At 39.5% G+C, this 19,697-nt stretch overlaps 1 protein-coding gene across 1 annotated transcript in view; it reads left to right on the forward strand.

Moving 5' to 3' along the window:
- Nucleotides 1-19,697, forward strand: part of DNAI1 (dynein axonemal intermediate chain 1) — a 142,223-nt gene that overhangs the window by 9,780 nt on the left and 112,746 nt on the right. Inside the window, exons 2-9 of the mRNA XM_015615314.3 lie at nt 3,349-3,411; nt 5,256-5,345; nt 6,244-6,324; nt 8,086-8,212; nt 9,593-9,690; nt 10,474-10,653; nt 14,858-14,917; nt 17,126-17,260. Of these exons, the coding sequence (XP_015470800.1) occupies nt 3,349-3,411; nt 5,256-5,345; nt 6,244-6,324; nt 8,086-8,212; nt 9,593-9,690; nt 10,474-10,653; nt 14,858-14,917; nt 17,126-17,260 (834 nt within the window). The remainder of the gene's footprint in view (nt 1-3,348; nt 3,412-5,255; nt 5,346-6,243; nt 6,325-8,085; nt 8,213-9,592; nt 9,691-10,473; nt 10,654-14,857; nt 14,918-17,125; nt 17,261-19,697) is intronic.

Here is a 19,697-nt window from a genome sequence, read left to right on the forward strand (position 1 = left end):
GCTTTTCATTTCCATGAATAGCAGCTGCCCAGGAAAAGTTCTGCATCACGAAATTCCTCCCATTTTCACAGCCCTCCTAAACGTGTGTCCATAGGCCATGAACTCATAGGGTATTATTTTAAGGATGAGTTGTTCAAAGGCAAAGGTTCTCTTCATCTGTCTCTGTGATCATCTTTGGGTACAGAGGTGTTCTTCTTTTGTTCCTGGGGGAAAAGGGCCTTCATCACTCTCATCTCTCTTTTCAAGCTTCTCATGGGATCACAACTACTCCAGCATCTGCCTGGCTTCATCAGTGGATGCCTCTCCTCACATTTACAGTTTGAATATTTCATCCCCCATCCTTTTCTCATGAATTAAAGGAGATATTTCAGTACATCATTGTCTATCTTCATGGCCCTACCAAAAGAATATTTCAGCCCCATTCAGCATCTCCTCATTCTCCTTCCACCTGAAGCTTGACTCTTTACTGACCTTGGTATTTTCATGTTGTCTTTCAACGTGTCGTCACTGTCCTTTTCTCTCCCTGGAAAGAGGAACAAGGTCTGCCGGTCTCATCTATGTAGCGAAAGGGTTAAACCTCTTTCCCAGTGGCCACAGCAGTCACGGTGTTGGACTTCAGGCCACGCTGGGTCCCTCCGTCTATCTGGCAGCCACTGGGAGGGTGGGCTCGGCCTGGAGCCGTCCGTGCGGGTCGTGGGGAGGGGGATTTGGTGAGATGTCAGCAACCATGGCCTGGCCCAGCCTGGGGCTGAGTCTCCATAGCCTCCGTACCTCGCCTGGGAGCTGCTGAATTCCAGCCCAGCTTCCCCCATGCAGCATAGGCTGTGGGGGAGTGGTGCCGGCCCCACCAGAGCTCCGCTACCTTTCGAGGCTGGAAGCAAAAGAGAAAGAGTTCCCGGGCTTGTGGTTTTTAAAATGTGGAATTCACAAAGGCGGATCTAATTTCTCAATAGTGCCAAATGTTGTTGGTTCTCAGAACTAGCCATCTGCTGGCTTGTCCAAGGCACAGAGGAAGCTCCCAACAGCTTCTCCTAAAGAAATCACTTCTGTGGGTGGTTCCTTACTTCTTCCCCAAATGTCGATCAATGTGAAACCACTGCATCAGGGTTTGTGCTGCTTCATTCTAGTGCACTCATAGCTCTAGCTTTTCTTTGGTCTCACTTTTGGATTTTAATACTGTTGCAGATAATTATTCACAGGTGGTTCTTTGGATTATGTTAATTGAAATCTGTGCAACCACTAAAACCAATTATCCCCAGATTGCCTTGGCAGTGCCTTTGCTAATAGATGAATGCTTCTGTAGATCCATTTACAAAGGATAATAGTAAGTAGACTTTGTTTCATGTTTGAAATTAAGAATTTGATTTTCATTTGGATCTGTATAAAATTCTGCTCTGAAAATCTGTTTAAGTCACATCTAATTCACACATAACAGGATCTTTGTCAGAGAGAACCCTCTGTTACCCATTGTCAAGGAGGGGGTAGGACAAGTCAGCTGCATGATCCAGTCATCTCAGTAGTGGTTGTGACATGGCACCTCTTAGCTTCTCTGCTGTGCAATCAGCCTACGGTGGGAACATAAAGAAAATGTTACAACTTTTACTTTCTCCACCTTTATTACAAAAAATTGTATTTCAAAATTAGGCACATTTTCTAAGCATAGAAAATTTTCTAAGCATAGAAAATTTATTGTTTTGCTCATTTTTTGCGGCTTTTAATATATATCTTCTGGAATAAAGATAATCACTAATGCCTTGTTAGTAACAGCAGATTCATGTGTCTTAGCTTGTACAAAGAGAAATAACACAGAGACACAGTCTCACATTTTTGCTGAACTTTGTTCTCCTATGCAAATATTTCTTTTTTGAATTCTTATTGTCAAGTCTTAACAAGTAACAGGGCTTGATGAACAATGTTTGGGGATTCTGGGTGAAAGTCTTTATGGACACTTAGTTGTTTAATACATAGAAAGTCAGTAGTGGAAGTGAATATTTAATTTTCATAATCAAGGGGAATCATGAGGAGAGTGTAGGAATCTCTGTGGAGGCCTGTGCTCCTGAAAGTGTTCTTAAGACATATGAAAGACAAGAGGAAGACTAGATACTGTGATAGAGCTGGGCTTTCCTGAAGGAGGACTAGGAAAACCAGGTGAGAGAAACAAATGGCAGACTTCAAGCAGTGGTTCTTTGCATTACAATGTAGTTGTACTGCAGGAGTCCTTGATGTGGAAGTTGTGCATGCTAAAAGTGTGCATGGATTCCAAAATCACAGAATAAATTTGTGGAGAAAGGTTCACTGATATGAAATAGAAAGGATAGCATTTTGAGTTCAAGTCCCTGTGGCAAGCTAAGCGGTCATTCTGGAGAGAATAGATGCCTTCCTTAGAACAGTGTTGGTGGCAGATATTTGGCTAGGTGGAACTTCGATCTGAACTGAAAGGCACACTAATGTTCTTCTGAAGAAAATCAATCAGCCCATGGGAGCTTGCTCTCCCACCCCTTCATTTTCCTTCCCTCTTGTCTCATATCCCCTTCTTTTCTGTCACAAAGTCAAACATTTTTCTAAGTAACTCCTCTGCTTCTTTCATCTGTACCATCAAATGTTATTTGTGACCCATCCCGAAACTTTTCTTGACAAGGTTTCTAGTGTTGTTTCCTTTTTTTGATTTATCAGCTCTCTCTCTTCCTTCAGGGTTCATGATCCTGTCTGTCCCTCAGCATCTCCCCAAAAGGATCCTCTTCATTTCCTTTCCCACTTTCTGTTACATTTTCACAAAGCTTTGTCAATGGTGTTCTGTTATTCCTTGATTCTGGGTAGGGTAGTCTCCCTCTATAACACACCCTATGAACAACTATATAATTGTTTTCCTTAAAGCTTGTCATAATAAATTTTCTGTGCTTTCATGTGTGCAGGGGGGTTGACAGTGGTTAATTTCCCAGCTGTTCATCAGTGTTTTCCATGATTTCTCAGTGCTCATGACTTTGTGGGTGTGGATCTATTGTCTTTGGGCTCCCTTTGCCATGCAAGCACCTGGGACAGGAGCAACCTTTTAGTATGTTTGACCAAGACATTAAAATGTGTTTATGACCTTTGGGTGTATAACAGAGTAGGACAGACTAGTAGCATTGTACTAGGACAGAGCCTGGCATTTTTTTTATGCTAAAAAATCGCTGTCTTGTGTTGTGAAAATGACTGTTGTTCCTTCAGATAATTAATTTATAGACGAATGCTGTAATACTCAGCTTTTAAAACATACCATTGGAGCTAGCATCAAACTTTTATTCTGCTTTGGTTAAATTCGAAAAAAAGGTGCTTTGAAAGTTTACATTGGATGTGTTCTCATTTTAGGGCCAAGGTGGACCTTCAGGAGGAAAGGCAGGAAAAGCTGGTAAAGCTGGACGTAAAAAACGGGTAAGATTCTCAAGTCTTAAATAATTTTATTTCCTTCTTTTAGCTTTGAGATGCAAAAAAGATTTATCCTCAAAAGTGAGGTTCTTTTTTATCAAGTTGATAAAATATCAGTTGATTTAGCAGTAAGAGTTTGCTGTAGGTTTCCACTGAGAAAGGAAATACACCAACAAGTTAGGACAAAATATGTCGCCTGACAGAAAGGCACAATTTGGGTAAAATGCAATATGAAAAGATTAAATAAAATGTTTGGGATGTGGATTCCAAAATACAAGCAGAGTCAGACTGTGAGAAAACTGCCTGCTCAGTTCAGAAAATTCAAAGTATAGCCCATATTCACTAAACAAAGAAGTACAAGCCTTAGAGAAAAAAGCCTTGTCTTCTTTGATTCACAATAATGTTTTTACTGTTGAGCAAATAAATTATTATAATAACCTGATTTAATCTATCTTCCTCTTATTTGGCTTCATTGACAGGGATGGAAGAACATTCTACATGCCTTTAAACAGGCATAATGATAAACAGCTTTTCACTTTCTTGGGATGAATCACATTCTCATTAATTGTTCCTCTTTTCACCATTTAAAAATGGAAAGCTACTTACTTTTAAATGAGAATCATATATAAAAATGTTAAAACCACAATAATTCTTATCTGATTCACTTGGGAAAACAGCCACTGAACTAACTAGCATCAAATTGTGTATAATAAATGTCCTACAAGCAGGTTTTCTTGTGGGGAGCATTAAATCACAAACAACTGTTCTGTAGTCATCGTCTCTTGTGCATCAGAGCGCCTGACCTTCTTTACAGCTTGCCTCATTTCAGCTCCCGTGGGGGAAGAAATAAGGCTGCAGCCTATGACTTTCCCTGGGCTCTTGGATTATGCAAAATTCACTGTACTTTCAGCCACTGCACATTTTGACAAAATGTTGTGCTTTTTACCTTTGTGTTGCTCTGCAGGTAGCAAAGCATTGCTGGTTCCAGCCTCTACAGTTTCAGCCATAAGCTGTACTTACACCTTGGACTCATCCTCAGCTTTGTATGAATGTAAAGTTAGCAGGCCTGAGAGAACAGTATTTACAAAAAATGATTGATTTATTTTAAATCAACTCATTACACATTTTGAACTGAGGAAGAAATTAAGGGAAAACTGCCTGGAGCAGTTAAGCACTTTAATCAGCAGCTTTGTGTTCTGACAGTTTTTTTGGTAAGGACAATTAATTGAAATTCATTCCTGCAGTGATTCATTTTCTTTTTAATGACCTTATATCATGACATCAACACAGTGCTAGCTCAGGGAGGGCAGCACTCTGTTGTTGGGAGAATGGAGACATACTGGCCTTTGCAAGAAATTGGTTAACATTCCTCCAGGAGCCACATCCCTGCAGCTTTGTATTTCAAACTAAATTCTAAGCGTAGCTTATAGAATAGTATGTCAGGAGTAACTGCAGGTTCTTGGCTTGTGCCCTTGAGTAGTCCTTAAGTCCTATATTACCCTTGGGTATTATATGGCAAGGGAAACAGAATTGCCAACTTTTAAACTGAGATTGAAGTGAAATCACTTGAGTTTTGTTATTGGAGTTAATCCAGTTTTGTGTCAGGGCAGGAATTATCTTCAGATTCAGCTCCTCCAACCCACTGAACTCTTGCTGGCAAGCGTAGCCATATGAAAATCTTCAGATTTTGGCCTGCCATTTGTGTTCTTCTGCTCTGTTTAAAGCAAAGATGGATGGGGGAATGTTGCTTTTACTCTTTGCTCTGTGCCTCAGGAATTGCTTCTTTGGCAAAGAGCAAAACTGTCAGAGGCTTGTTGCATTACTGAGCTTGTCATTCATGCTCTATCTAGGATGAAGGTGACTTTCCTGAAACAGGAGAGGACGGGTTGTCAGCAAGGGCTGTAGCCAGATCCCCAGATCACCTGGAGCTTCCTGAAGCTGTGAGTAAAGCAACCCTGTCTTGTCTTCTATAAGCAGAAGTCTACCCACTGGTTTTGGAGGAAATTCTGCAAGAGTAAAACTGCAGTACTTGCTGAAGTGCAAGTGAAGTGTCTGCAGTACCAATTGAAATGGCTTCAACAGGAAAACAGAGAGAATGTGCTTTGAAACCCAATTCTGGGCTTACACCACTGTAACTGTCTGGAGCTAATCCAAAAGGGAAATGGGGCTGGGGCTTCACTCATTTTAGGAGGACCCAGAACCAACCCTGAGCTTTTCACGTGCCTGTGTGCAATAGACAGGACAGGGAAGTGTCCTACAATTTTATTGCTATTTCTTCAGAGATTGGTTCAATAACATTGCAATTGGTCACCCTTCCAACCGCAGTTTTTTCTCTCTTCTCACTGTCTTATAAAACTCTAGCATTGTTCCCCATCATTAAACTAGCTGTGAAAGGGAAGCTTTATGTACATCCCCCAACTCAGGCAGTAAAAATAGTTAAGAGCAGTACTTTATTTTTTGTTCACAGTGGTCAATCCTGAAAGTACTGCTACTGAGCTTATTTATTTTTGGACAGTGTAAATTTTAAAGACATGAGTTCTCTGTCTCACACTATAGAATGCAGCTAGCATTTTCCAAGTGCTACCATATCTTAGATAAAAATCACAATCAAGAAAGCCCACTGAAATACTGTGATAGGAAGCAGGAAGACTGTTCTGGATTCCACTCTGAGACAGGTTGGTCCCAAGCACTGTTCTTGTGGTGGCATCACCTGCACATGAGGTATCTGCAATGAACTGAACGTCACAGAACTGAGCATAAACATGGTGATTTTTGTTGCTGTACATTGTATTAGTAGTGAAGTTCCATTTACAATACTATTTTGTTTCCATTCCAAAGGAGTTAAAAAAGGAAGTTACACGTACCTTGACAGCTAATAATCCCCATGTTCCCAGGGATATCGTCAGATTCAGCTTTAAAGTAAGTGTGACATGACCCATAAAACTGGATTTTTTCTCAATTAATTGGTTTTGTGTTTTCGTTTGGTTTATAACCAGGTAAATTTTTTTTAATGTGGCTACATCTTGTTACATATTTACTGCCAGTGATTCTTAAAGGGTTTTTATAGAGGGTAAAAGTCTAAAAGCATTGATGCATTTATTTAGAAGTAGGATATGACAATTACAGAACAAGATCTGTCAGTGAAGATAATTAATGCAGCTAATCTCAGGTAGTTACTTTTCCCATTCTGTGGTGGTTAAAGGACAAAAAGCAAGGTTTTTTTCAGTCTGTAAGAATTATGCCTTAGTATCCACATGTGGAGATTGAATTGTAGGAGAGCTCAGAAATGCGTTTTGTGGAACCACTGACAAGTTTTATTCATGGTGAGTAGGAGTGAGCAACAGACAGCCAGAAAATATCCAAAGTCACACGTTCACATTTATATGTGCAAGGCACACACTTCATTACCCTGGAGCAGCCTTCTCCCACTACCATATACAGCCAGCCACAAAGGCAGTCACACGGGAAGGGTGGAGTGATGGCTTTGCTTCCCACTTGTCCCTGGGAAGGATTACACACCTTGAAAGAAAGGGCATGTGGACAGCTCCTCCAACTCTGGCATTGAATTATTCCTGACTTTAGGCAGGTGTTGTGGTTTAATCCCAGCTGGCCACTAAGCCCCACACAGCCGTTAACTCACTCTCCCATGGTAGGACAGAGAAGAGAATCAGGAGTAGAGGTGGGAAAACTCATGGGTTGAGATGAAGACGGTTTAATAGGGAAAGAAAAGCTATACAAAGCAAAGCAAGGAATTTGTTCACCACTTGAGGCAGATGTTCAGCAATCCCTAGGAAAGCAGGAAACTTAATGGTTGTTTGGTAACATATTAATGTTCATTCCAAACATCCCCCCCATTTTTCTTCTTCCCCACAGCATTCTTTTCCCCCCAGATTTATATGCTAAGCATGGCACCACGTGGTATGGAACATCCTTGTGGTCAGGTAGATGAGGTGGAGTGGGGAACAGAACTCTGCAAGTGCTGCTCAGCAATAATCAAAACATCCCTGTGTTCATCACAAATCAAAACTACAGCTCACAGTAGCTACTGCGAAGAAAATTATCCCTGTCAAAACCAACACCTAAGGGAAGAGAAAAGCAAGCAAAATCTTCCCAATTCTGTCTCACCTCTGTGCTACTGTTCTTGTTTGACCAACCATTACACAATTCCAGAGAAAGAAAATCAGTCTTGTGGAATCAAAGAAAGCCCTTCTTTTCTTTTTGGAGCTGAAGTTTTCCATATTTATGGTATATAGATAGGTGATCATTAATCCATATCTTCAAATTCTCCACAATGACTGAAGTGGGCTCAGTGCTGTGCCATGGTTCACATAGTAAATAATCATATATATATATAAGAAAAAAACTATTGAAGCATCTGTGTTCTTTTGTGGTTTCTGATTGCTTTTAGGTACGGCTCAAAACTAAATTATACAGGTTGAGCTGTTCTTTACTGTGAAGATGGTGAGACACTGGAACAGATTGCCCAGAGAAATTATGGATTCTGCAGACCTGGAAGTGTTCAAAGCCAGATTGGATGGGGCTTTAAGCCCCCTGGGCTAGGGGAAGGTGTCCCTGCCCAGGGTAGTAAGGTTGCAACAAGATGTTCTTTAACACCCCTCCCAGCCTAAACCATTCCAGGATTCTAGGATTCTATTATTTGGTTGGGTTCTTCTTTTGTAGGAACGAGCATACAAAATAGTGGATGATATGGATCAAACAGCCGTTCACTTCACTTTGAATGGATATTTGATACACAAAGATTCAGATGAAGGCAGACGTCAGAGTATCAGATCAAGCACTGAAGAAGGTAGCTTTATTGTCTGAAATCACAATAAATTTCAGATAGGTACTGGTTCCTCTTATTCCTCTTATTCAACATGATGATCATGCTGCATTACCATAGAATTAAACAGCTCCAACTTCTGCTTGCATCCTTGTTGGCAATCAAAGTTAGAAAAATTATCAGCCAGATGTTTGCTGCAGTCTGGAAAATGGTGTGTGTTTTTTGAGTCATTTGAATGCTAGCACTGAAGTTTTCAAACTTACTGTCTTTGAAACATTTTTCACTACCATTAGTTGGACATACATGTCTAAAATACTTAGCCTGTTTTGAAAGTTTCAGACATGATTTAAAGTATTAAAGCAGAAATGTTTAGAATTTGGGTTTTTGTTCAGGAAACTATCACATACATGACCAATTCTTAAATTCTTACCGAGACATCTAATTTCAGACAATGTGAGATACAAAGCCCTGAACTGCTTGGACCTTTTATCTGAGCTACTATCAACACCCTTAGGTGTTCAGACAAAAAGATGCATTAACCAGAGACTGAAAGCTCTGTTATTCGTAATGAGTTCTTGGTTTGAATTTTCTGCTGGGGAGGATGTACTGGCTAGTGATTTTATTGTATTTCTACTGTTTGTGAAGGGAGAATTTCTGTCACAATGAGTGTTCTGTCAGGGTGGTAACTTCCAGGCACAATGATAGCACTGGGTAAGCTCCTGACCATAGTTCTTACTTGGAGCTTCTGAGGGTCAGTGCCTCCTTTATTTTACACTTAACAAACTATGCATGATGATTTCAAGTAGGGTAAAGTGCTTAATGGGATCTTCAATGCCATGAAATCATGGAATTTTGGCAGTGTTTTTCATAGATTCCAAACCATTAATTTCTAATGGCTCAGTGCTAGCATGGCTATGCAGTCAAGGCTGTGATTGATTGTGATCCATTATTCTCTATCAAGACTGGTATATTGATTTTTTATCCATATAAATAAGAATAACCATGTTATAACTTCTGTGTGCCTTGAAAACATTCTTAGTACTTGTATAACTGCAGACAATTCTGGAGGATAGAAAGGTCCAGAGCTGAAGGGATACCCATAAGCAGAGTTACTCAGATCAGAAATGAGTTGCAGGAGTTTGCTTTGAGTCAAAAGATTTATTTTTTATTTCAGTTCATCCAGAAGTCTTGCAGATGAATTCTAGAAATACAATTGTCACCTTTTGTGGCTTTGAGCAAACAGTTGTTCTCCAAAGTGGGGATTTGTTACTGCGTTGTCGAATGATACAGCATTAGGAAATGATGCATATGTATATCAATGTTCCAGAAGACTGAGGATCTGTAGAATATTGGATAAGATGTCCTGTTATTCTGGGCTCATTCACATATCCTTTCTCTCATCAGAAAAGGCTCCTGTTGAGGAGGAAAAGGCTCCTGAGGAGGCTTCTGCTGAGGCAACTGAAGAGCCAGAGACTAAAGAAGAACCCACAGGAGATGCTGAGGTAATTCTCTATCGCCATATAAGAGTTGTCCATTTGATTTTTAGTATTAGCTTTTAAATGACATTACTATAAAATGGGTTTCCTTCTGTGATTGATTATTTTATCTCTGAGATGTCAGTGCTGTAGGTGAGAACGTGCAGGTTCTGCTAGGCAGCTGTGGTCCTGATGCCTTTTTTCAGATGCAGGAGCTGAGTAGGGGGATCATACTGATCTGGCTTTATCCAGACATTATAACAAAACAAAGTGTAATTTGTTGGGACCTGGAATCTTTCTGGACAGTATGTCTATTGGTGAAAAACAAAATCTGGAGGGGTGAAAGCAGCAGGCATAACTGAATGAAAGCAGTGGCCCTATTTCAAGGCAGCTGGCTGATAAGAAAAGAGTAGCCTGTGAGAACTTCATTCTTATGCACACAGTGTCAGAACCCACACAGTGTCAGAGTTTCAGGTGAAACTCATTGTCTAGCAAGGAAATGAAAACACAGGGTAATGGGACTCTAACAAAATCTTCTTGCTCCTCAGTCCATTTTACCAAAGGCAACTGTGCTATATCATCTCTATCATGTCAGGCTTTGTTTTAAAGCAGTTTTGGTTCCTGAATGTCTATATTCCCATTCAGATATCATTTCAGAATCTCCTTGATTTGAGTGGTGGAGGTCTCATAATTTGCATCTGAAATATTGAATCTTCTGTTACACTAGGCAGCAGAAATCCAGCAGTCTGAGAAGAAGGAAAAAGACAACTGGTTCTCTCAGGGTAGAGTCACTGCTCTGTTTTCTTTCAGGCTGCAGAAGAGGGAGAGAGAGAGGGAGTGGGAGAGGAGGCACAAGCAGCTGAAGAAGCTCAGGCAGCAGAGGCAGAAGAAGCAGAAGAGCCTCCTCCCCCAAAAACACCAGAGAAGAAGCTTCCAAACCGGTTCAACTTCATTGAGAGAGGTTCAACTACATACCACAATCCTCTGCGGGTATGTTGCTGTTTCCTTCAGTGACTTGGAGGATCTTTTCTTTGTGAGCAGATGTAGATCACCTGTGTTTGTGTCATATCCTGTGATATGTCAATACTATTAGGAAAAAAGGTATGGTGGTTCTACTATTGTAAAACATCTGGTGTGATGAAAATGGTGACAAAAAATTTCTTGCCTCATGAGCTCTTGGACAGCCTACAAAAAGTTTTGATGCTACTGTAAATCTTTAAGCCTCTACTTGGATATGATATTTTTCATGTGTATTTTCTCATCTGAAAAAGTATGGAGCAATGTTAGGGTAGCAGCTGAGTACTTGGAATGTGTGAAAGCAATTTCTGTTTGTCACTGTGTACTTTTATGGTCTTGTACTTCAATTCTTATTAATGGATAAGAGATGTAAGTTCCCATATATTAAAAGGACGACAACTTTCACTTGTGAGCTCCCAGTCTGTTGGGACAACTCACCACTCCATTGGCCACTGAAACAGAAAGCCACAGACGAGGTCTCCTGCCCTGAAGTAATCCTCCCAGGTGCTGGGAGCTGCAGCTGTCCCGGGAATCAAGGATTCTCCAGGAGTGAAGCCTTTTGCTGTGTCAGTGCCCCTGGGTGAGTACACCACTTCTTGGCTGGTGGCACTCCCAGGGGTGAAGTAGCAACCCTCCAGCACCTGAGAGGATTACTTTAGGGCAGGGGCTTTCTGTTTCAGTGGCCAATGGTGTGGTGAGCTGTCCCAATGGACTGCGAGCTCACAAGAAGGTTTGTGTGAAGAAGGGCGGTTGGTGGGTGCCCTGAGTGGAGAGGGTATTGAGGGTGGCCACTGGGCCCTTTTAAGTTTCAAATTATGCCACAGGGGAGGGAGGATTTTGTTGTCCCTGACAGGATGGATGCTTGTCTGTCAGGGCAACAGTGGGAGATTCCTATCCAAGCTGTGGGAACCCTGGTGGGAGCGGGGCTGAAGTTTTCTTGGGGTTTGTTAAAATGTTTTGTCAGATGGTTGTTTTTCCACTTCCCACATGTGTCCCCCAGAAAAATAAAGACAGTATTTAACAAAAGCAGGAGATACTTCTGGGGACAAACATTATCCTTTAAGGAAAATGATGGGAAGGTGGAAAAGCAACCATCTCAGTTTTCCCCAGTTCTTCCCAAAGCCCCCTTTCCCTCATCCCCTGATGCTAACCCTTTGTCCCCTAAACCAGGTAGGCTGGAGGGAGCAACCCACCAAGAGGTGCAGGGTTGCTACCGACTCCCTGGCTCCCCACAACCTCCTCGGTACCCTTGCCCTGGTGGCAAGGTGCCATCTGCCAGGGACCTTTCCCTAACCCCCAACCAGTTCCCCCACTCCCAGTTAATAGCCCTTGAAGTTCTCAGAATGGTTTCCCAAGATGTGCCCTTTCCATCATGGGTCACACCCTCTCCAGGAAAGCTGAAACATCCAAAATAGCAGCACCCATAACACCGGTGCCGGAGCCAGAGCTGGAGATTAAGGACAGTGCCCTTCCTTATGAAGAGCTTAAGAATTGTGCCCTTTCTGAAGAGGAGATTAAAGAAATGCACCCCTCCTAGTGACAAGATCAAGAACCGGAGGAGATTAGGCTATAAAATCTTTTCAGTTTTGTTAAAATTTCTTAAGTGTTTGTTTCTAGTTTTATTTTATGTCTATCTGTTTAATATATTTTGTTATCAGATGTTTATGTTTTTAGTACCCCACAAAGCAAAGCAAGTGCACTGTGGGGGGGTTAAGTTTTCTGTTATAAAGGGACAAGATTTTCAAATATGAAGTTTAAGAATTTGTTGTAATTTTGTTAAGTAAATTTCTGTTATTATTTAATAGTGGATTTTAATACTAATGTTAATTTTAATAGTAGGGATTTTACATTTTCTGTTAACTCTTTAAGTGAAGATGTGTTCATTCATTTAAATTTTATAATTTGTGATGTTTTATCTCTTATGAATAAGTCTCAAATGCTTTTATATTGCTTATTAATTTAGCTTAATAATATTAATTTTAGTTTTGTAAAATACTCCTGAAAATCTCTCTCTCTCCTTTCAAAACAAGAAAGGGGGAGATGTTGCAGTGCATTTTTTTTTGATATATATATATATATATATATATAAAATATATATATAACATATATATATGTGTATATATATTAAAAATATATATAACATATGTATGTATATGTGTGTATATAGATGTGTATATATATATACATATTATATAGATATGTATATATATAATATATATTATATGTATATATATTATTATATATTATATCTTTATATATATATAATTATGTATATATATATAATATTTGGATAATAATATAATATATATAATTGTATAATAAAATGTATAATTGTATAATATATATAATTATTGTACTCCCTCGCCTGTTAATGCTTTAGTCCTAGTTGTTTTCCTTCTACCCCAGCTGCCAATCTACCCTGATGCCTTCCCCTTGTTCCCAAATGTACCTGTTCCCCCTCACTTTAAGTTGTCAATCCACCCTTGTGCCAACCCCCTGCCTGGACCACCCCCTTTGGAATTCCCCTATTCCTCCAAGCCCCACTGAACTATGTGCCCACTCTCCTCCCCTTGTGTTCCCCATTGGTTTATGTATTGTGTAACCCCACCTTGTGCTGCTCCCCTAAGTCTTCCCTGTTGGTTTATTATTTGTACACTCCCCTTGCTCCTCCCCCACATATAAGTTGCTGTACCCCTGTATCTTTTGTCTTTCCTCCCTGGAACCTTCAAGAGAATACATCCCTTTTGGAAGCCACGTGGAAGACCTCTCCCTCGTCCTTGCTCCTGCCCTTGATGCTGGACAGCCTGTGCTGTAGAGCGTAAGCCCTAAGCTGTCCTGCTTTCCAGGAGCAGCCCACTCTTGGCCTGGTGCCGGGAGCTGGCTGGGAAGAATGTGCTTGTGCTTGTGTTAAGCATGGGTACTACAGTAACACACTTATGTAAGTGTGACAAATCTGTACTTCTTGCACATGATACACATCCTTCCCACTCTGCATGCACTTTCCAATAAATACAGGCCCAACCCTTACTCTCCTTCTGTAAGCTTTTTTCTGAACCTACAGCCATTCCTTGTCAGCATATTTTCATGGGGCCTTCTGACTGAGCAATCCTAGTATTGTTGGCTCCTGACAGAGTGCTCAAGGAGTTTCCTACATCAGGGATTCAAGTTTCAGAGAGAAAATTATTTTGTTTTCCTTGCTACAATTGGAGTTTATATTTCCCCAAAGAACCCGTCTGTTGTCTTATAGCCATTACACCTTGGGTTAGATGTCTTTACATATGATAGACTTGGACAGATATATAAGATATATACTGTGCTGCTGGAGATAGAAGATCTCAGGAGAGTTTGTCCAGCAGTAGGAAGCTTGCTATGAAGTTTGAGCTAAGATTCTGCATTGTTCAAAAATCCCAGTGGAGGCCATGGAGTTTCTTATTTCTTTGTTCCCACATCTGCATATATTCCAAATGATTTAACTGGGAGAAGCTTGTGTGTCTCTGTGTGATTCTGCATTTGAAAGCAGAATATAGACCTTAAATAGCTGCATAGTACTGCGGTGTGCTGTACAGGATGTGCCACCTCTGAGATGTCTTCATTTCAGAGGTCAGTGAAATGCCACAGGCAGCTTCTTAAAAATGTTCTGACACATCAGTTTTTCAGAAGAAGATGCTGTTCTTTTAAAGTAATGCTTCACAGAAATATATTAATTTATTTCAGAATGTTGATGTAAGGATGGTAAAAATATTATTTCAGTAACATCACATGAATTGTTTATAAGTTTCATTCTGTTCAATTCTTTTGTTCTAACTGTTGTATCTAACTGGCTCTTTTACATATAGGACAAAACTTTTCTAATTTGGTAAGATGTCATAACTGATACCTTAAATGGAACATTTTAAATAGTAGAGGTAAAAAAAAACAAACCACATTTGAACTTCAAAATTAACTACTGAAATATTAGAAGTATGTGGGGAAAAATCAGAAGGTCTAGTGAACATGCTTTTAGTCCACAAAAAAATCCTTTTGTAGTTGCACAATCACCATGACAGTGTTGTGCAGTGCCCTAAGTGTCATTTGGATATCAAGTTATTCGTGCAGACTGTTTCCACAACTGGACTATGGCACTGCAGAGGGCTTCAATGCTGAGATCCTGCTTCTTCAATGCTTTTTCTTTTTTCAGGAAAAGGGATTGCAAACTGACCCTGCACCTTTTGAAACATTCTCAGACAATGTTAACCAGGTATATTTATATCTATATCTATCTATCTATCTATCTATCTATCTATCTATCTATCTATCTATCTATCTATCTATCTATCTATCTCCTTTTCATCTTTAAAGTTTTTTTAGAAAATATATTGGAAATTGAAATATGAGAAGGTTAAAACTGAATTATTGTGTTTGTATTCCTTGCATTGGAATGAATTCCTTTACTGTGGCTTTGATCTCTGGTTTGAATCTGACAACAAACTAGTATGTCCCTCTCTTCTGCCTTAATAGGTGAAATTTGCTCATGGTTTATATTTTTAAGTTTAAATGTTAAAATAGTTTAATTAAAGCAGTTTAGATGCTTTCCACTGGTTTATTTTTTGCCAGCCTCGCTGAACTGTCTGCTTTAGAGTCTTAAGTGAGTGGAAATAGGGAAACCACAGGTTGAGAGTAGTTTTGTATTCAGCAAGAGGTGGGCTGTAGCTTGCAGGGTACAGTCTCCTCTAGAGACATAGCTTCATAGCTCTCTCTTGGAGTATTGTTAAGAATTTGGCATATGCAGCACTTGAGTTTTTACTTTGTCTAGGTTTAGCTGTATGCAAAACAGGTTTCTAAAGCCCAAAGCTTAACCAAATGAGAACTACAGCATAAGGAACATGGAAGACCTGTTGCAAGAGACTTTGTTTTATGTAACAGATATGTGCCTATCTATTAATGATGAAAGGATCTGTAACATTTTCTGCATCCCTTAAAAAAGTAGAAAAAATTATTTTGAATGATATTTCACACAAGAAGTACATTACAACTTTCAGTGGAAGGGGAATCCGGCCAATTGTGCCGATTAACTCTCAGATATTTGTAAAATGTAATTGTGTTTGTCACAGATATAAACATTGTTTCAAACTAGTGTATCAAACTGGTATTTAAAACATCACTTTGTTACCAGTAACTATAGGAACAAGGAGAAGACACTGTAACATAATGTCAGCAACTTAAAATGTGCTGTTACCGGGAAATGGTAGGAAGGGGAGTGAAAGTTATCTTTGTCAGGTTAAACCTATTTTATTCCTGAACCTGAAATTGCGGAGTAGTTGGCCTGAGATCTTGCCTCCCTCCAGCTGGAGTTTTCTTCCATTTTTCTTCTGACAATGAGATGTCCTGAGACTTGGAACAGAGGTCCTTAAGATAATTAGCCCCTAACTAAGATTTGCATTAAATGTTTGAAAACTGAGAGGAAACGTTTTTTCCATTGATTTCTTTTTATATTGTTGAAATTTTTAGTGGGTCTAAAATAGTGCTTTTATATAAACTCTTTTTTCCCCTTCATCTCTTTTGTCCTATCTTTTTAATGCTCACAGTTTCCTATTCCAGACTTTTCTGTTCTTCTCCTTCTCATACTTGTCTCATCTTTTGTCCTTTCCTTGATGTTTGGAACATCTTTCCATCTAATTTCTACCTGCAAATTTACAACACAATAAAGGGTTTCTTTCTTCTAAAGAGTTCCTCTACCTTTATTCCAGTTTTCTAATCTATATTCTATGTTTGAATCATACTCCCTATTCTAAAATATGTGTCAGATTGCCTTTTGTTTTGTCCTGAAAGAAATATACCTGCTTCAGATACAATACTAGAATTTTAATACTAATGAATAATTCTTAAGAGAAATTACTTTTGGATCTACCCGAGTAAGACGTGTGTGGCATGTGGCATAGCAGAAGATGTAAAACTGCTCTCAGTTTCCATTTGATCATATGCTGCAGACTTGGAGTCCAAATTTAAATTGTGTTAAGCAACTACAATTTAATTCTCCAATACCACGTGAAAAATGTCATAAAGCAAATGTATAATGCATGTTTCCTATTAAACACAGGAAACATTAATTAGCAATTTATTAAGAATAATTATTAATAATTAGAAATTAATTAATTGACAAAAATTAGCCAAACACAAAGTCCTGCAAAAATAAAGGTATGGATGGAGTCAAAACAGCAAGTAGAGTGTTGGAGGAAAGAAATTGTTAGGAATGCAGTAATGTCTTCTTAAAATAAGACATGCCCCATCATGCTTGAAAAATCTTGGATGTTAACTCTTCATTTTTTATGCAAGAAGGCAGATGTTCAGCAAATTACATCAGCAGTGGTACTGTTGTGATGACTATCATATTTTTATGATGGTGTAGATGGCTATTCTCTGGAATATTATCAGGTCCTGATAAATCCTGCTTCTGTTTGTCTCTCAGTGGTATATCTATGATACCTATATGGAGGAACTTGAGAGAATGGAAAAGGCAAAAGAGAAAGAAAAAACAAAACCTGTGGTAGTAAAGAAAGAAGAAAAGAAAACTGGAAGAAAGTTATCCTATGTGGAGCCACCGGTACGTTGTATAATGTGGGGGAAAAGGCAATTCCAAGTGGTGGTGGGTGCATCTGTAGAGCAAGTTAGGTGAAAGCAAATCATGCTGGCTGTTGTCTTAGTGGGCAAATACCTTTAAGAAACAGTGAGAAGTTACTTTTTGCTAGAAATTGTATTCCCCAAACAGGATTTCTCTTGTGCTGCATAAAACAGGATTTTGATTTTGCATAATTTTATTTTCAAACCTGATTACTGAGTGAGATATATAGCTTTTGGTTTTCATGCACTGTGTTTGTGTCACATTTTTGATTATATGAGGGATAAAAGAACTAAATAGGTAGAAACACCTGTGATTTTTTTTAAGAGCTGTAAGTGATGACGGTTTTACAAGCAATGTTTCAATCTGAAAGGCACTGAAATTTAGGATTATTTCAAAATACAGCACTGTAGTAAAACACTTTTCACTGTTTTTAAATTTTGATTTTTAATGATTTTATAGAATTACAATTCATACATTTTCTAATTATAGATATCTAAGTGGCATGCTTCTCAGAATATCAGGTGTCCTAAGACCTGCCATGACCTGAGCTCATGCTGTGACCTTTCTGTGTGGGTGATACTGACTCCTAGTCCAGAGTCAGGAGTAGCTGAGGAGTGCTTGTGGGAATGACGCAGTTCATTCTATCAAAGTGACAGTATCCCCGTCTTACAAATATCATCCCACTTAAAACACTGAGTGTATGATATGTAGGACGATATGGCAACCCTGGAAGATTTTTTTCATGTTCCAGAATGGTTCATGGTTTTCAAGGGGTTCAGGAAGTTTCTGTTATAGTTTATCTGGTTGGTTCTTTCTTCCCCAGTCTAAGGTAAATGATTTAGAAGGCAAACTGAAATAATTTCTGTAATTACTGGAGCAAGATACCCTGAGAATCATAATACAGAATCGTGGAAATCAGTTCATGACTTGCTCCTAGAACAGGAGTAGATATATCAACATAAGTAAGAGATATACATACACATACACATACAGACATACAGACATGCACACAGACATACAAACACACACACACACACACACACACACACACACACACATGTGTTTGTGTGTGTAATAGGAGCTGATTCCTGAAAGTGTCTTTAGCTCTTTCATACCATATGGCCGATACGACTGCAGAGGATTTGGCTGGTTTAGCCACGAAGCAGCACTGTGCCAATATAAACCTTACAGTATAAACAGACTAGAAACGTGTTCTGACAGGCTTCTCCTTGTGAATTGTGCCATGGAAATACACAGTCCTCTTGAAAACCAGTAAACCTTTCACCTGAGTATGTTTCAGAGAATTAAGCCTCAAGTCAACAGGCTTAAAGGGTGGACTGCTAAAAACTGATAATGAAAATTAAATAAATATTCTACGAATGAAACCATATTGTAAAACACCTGCTGCCCACTCCACTGACAACAGTGGGAAATTGAAATCCAGTCACTTATGATATCTGTCCCTTTGGTGTTTTGCATTTCACACTTAACACTTTCCAGGGGGGTTGAAGGGAAGCCAAAAAGTCGGTGCACTGAATAAGTGAAAGGAAAAGCTTCTTTATGCAGAGCCAGTGTCCCAAACTGAGGTCCTCTGTGAAGCTGGTCAACCAGCCTGAATTATATGGAATGAATTCTGATTAATTCTTCCCTTATTAACTGGAAAAAATGCAATGTGAAGTACATACTTCAAAGCTCAAATCAGATTTACTACAGTCATTGTGTCTGTTCAGATGTAGGAATACGGAAATTAAAGGTTGATGGCATCAGAATCTGTATTTCTGGCCTCAAGTCAGCAAATGGAGAAGCAGGTTTTGTGGAGCTCCTAACTCACATGTTACATATGTTACACCATGCTAATTGAAACAGCTTTTCCAGTGGAGCACTTTTTGAGGCCAAAGTGTGCTTGGCCACTGCTGAAGGGAACTGTGGAACATCAAGCAGGAGACATGGCTGATCTGGATCAAGCTACAATGGCTAGAAGCCACAATTAATTTCCACCATTGTTCTGGTCAGGCTAAGTATTAGCAAGAAAAACTGTGATAGCTACTGAGATAGCAACAGATTTAACCCAAGGGAAAGAAGAAGATAAAATGAGTGGCTATTACCACTGGTGGTCTCTCATGGAAGCTGTTGCTATGGTAGGAGGCCATGAAAGAGAAGCTCCAAGAATTAGAGCCACAGCTGGAGATGATGGTAGGAGTTAGATGAGGATTTGAAAATGTAGTGAATGAAAAGAGAAAACAGTATTGGTATTGGTACTGAATAAGAGGTCAAAGGAATGCATGACTAGGAGAGAAAGGATGTGATCCATTTAAAAATGTGGCCAAACATGAGGAGAGGAAACTCGAGGAGAGGAGACTCGAGGAGAGGAGAGGAGACTCGAGGAGAGGAGACTCGAGGAGAGGAGAGGAGAGGAGAC

Source organism: Parus major, chromosome Z, assembly GCF_001522545.3.
Source record: "Parus major isolate Abel chromosome Z, Parus_major1.1, whole genome shotgun sequence".
Classification (NCBI taxonomy): Eukaryota; Metazoa; Chordata; class Aves; order Passeriformes; family Paridae; genus Parus; species Parus major.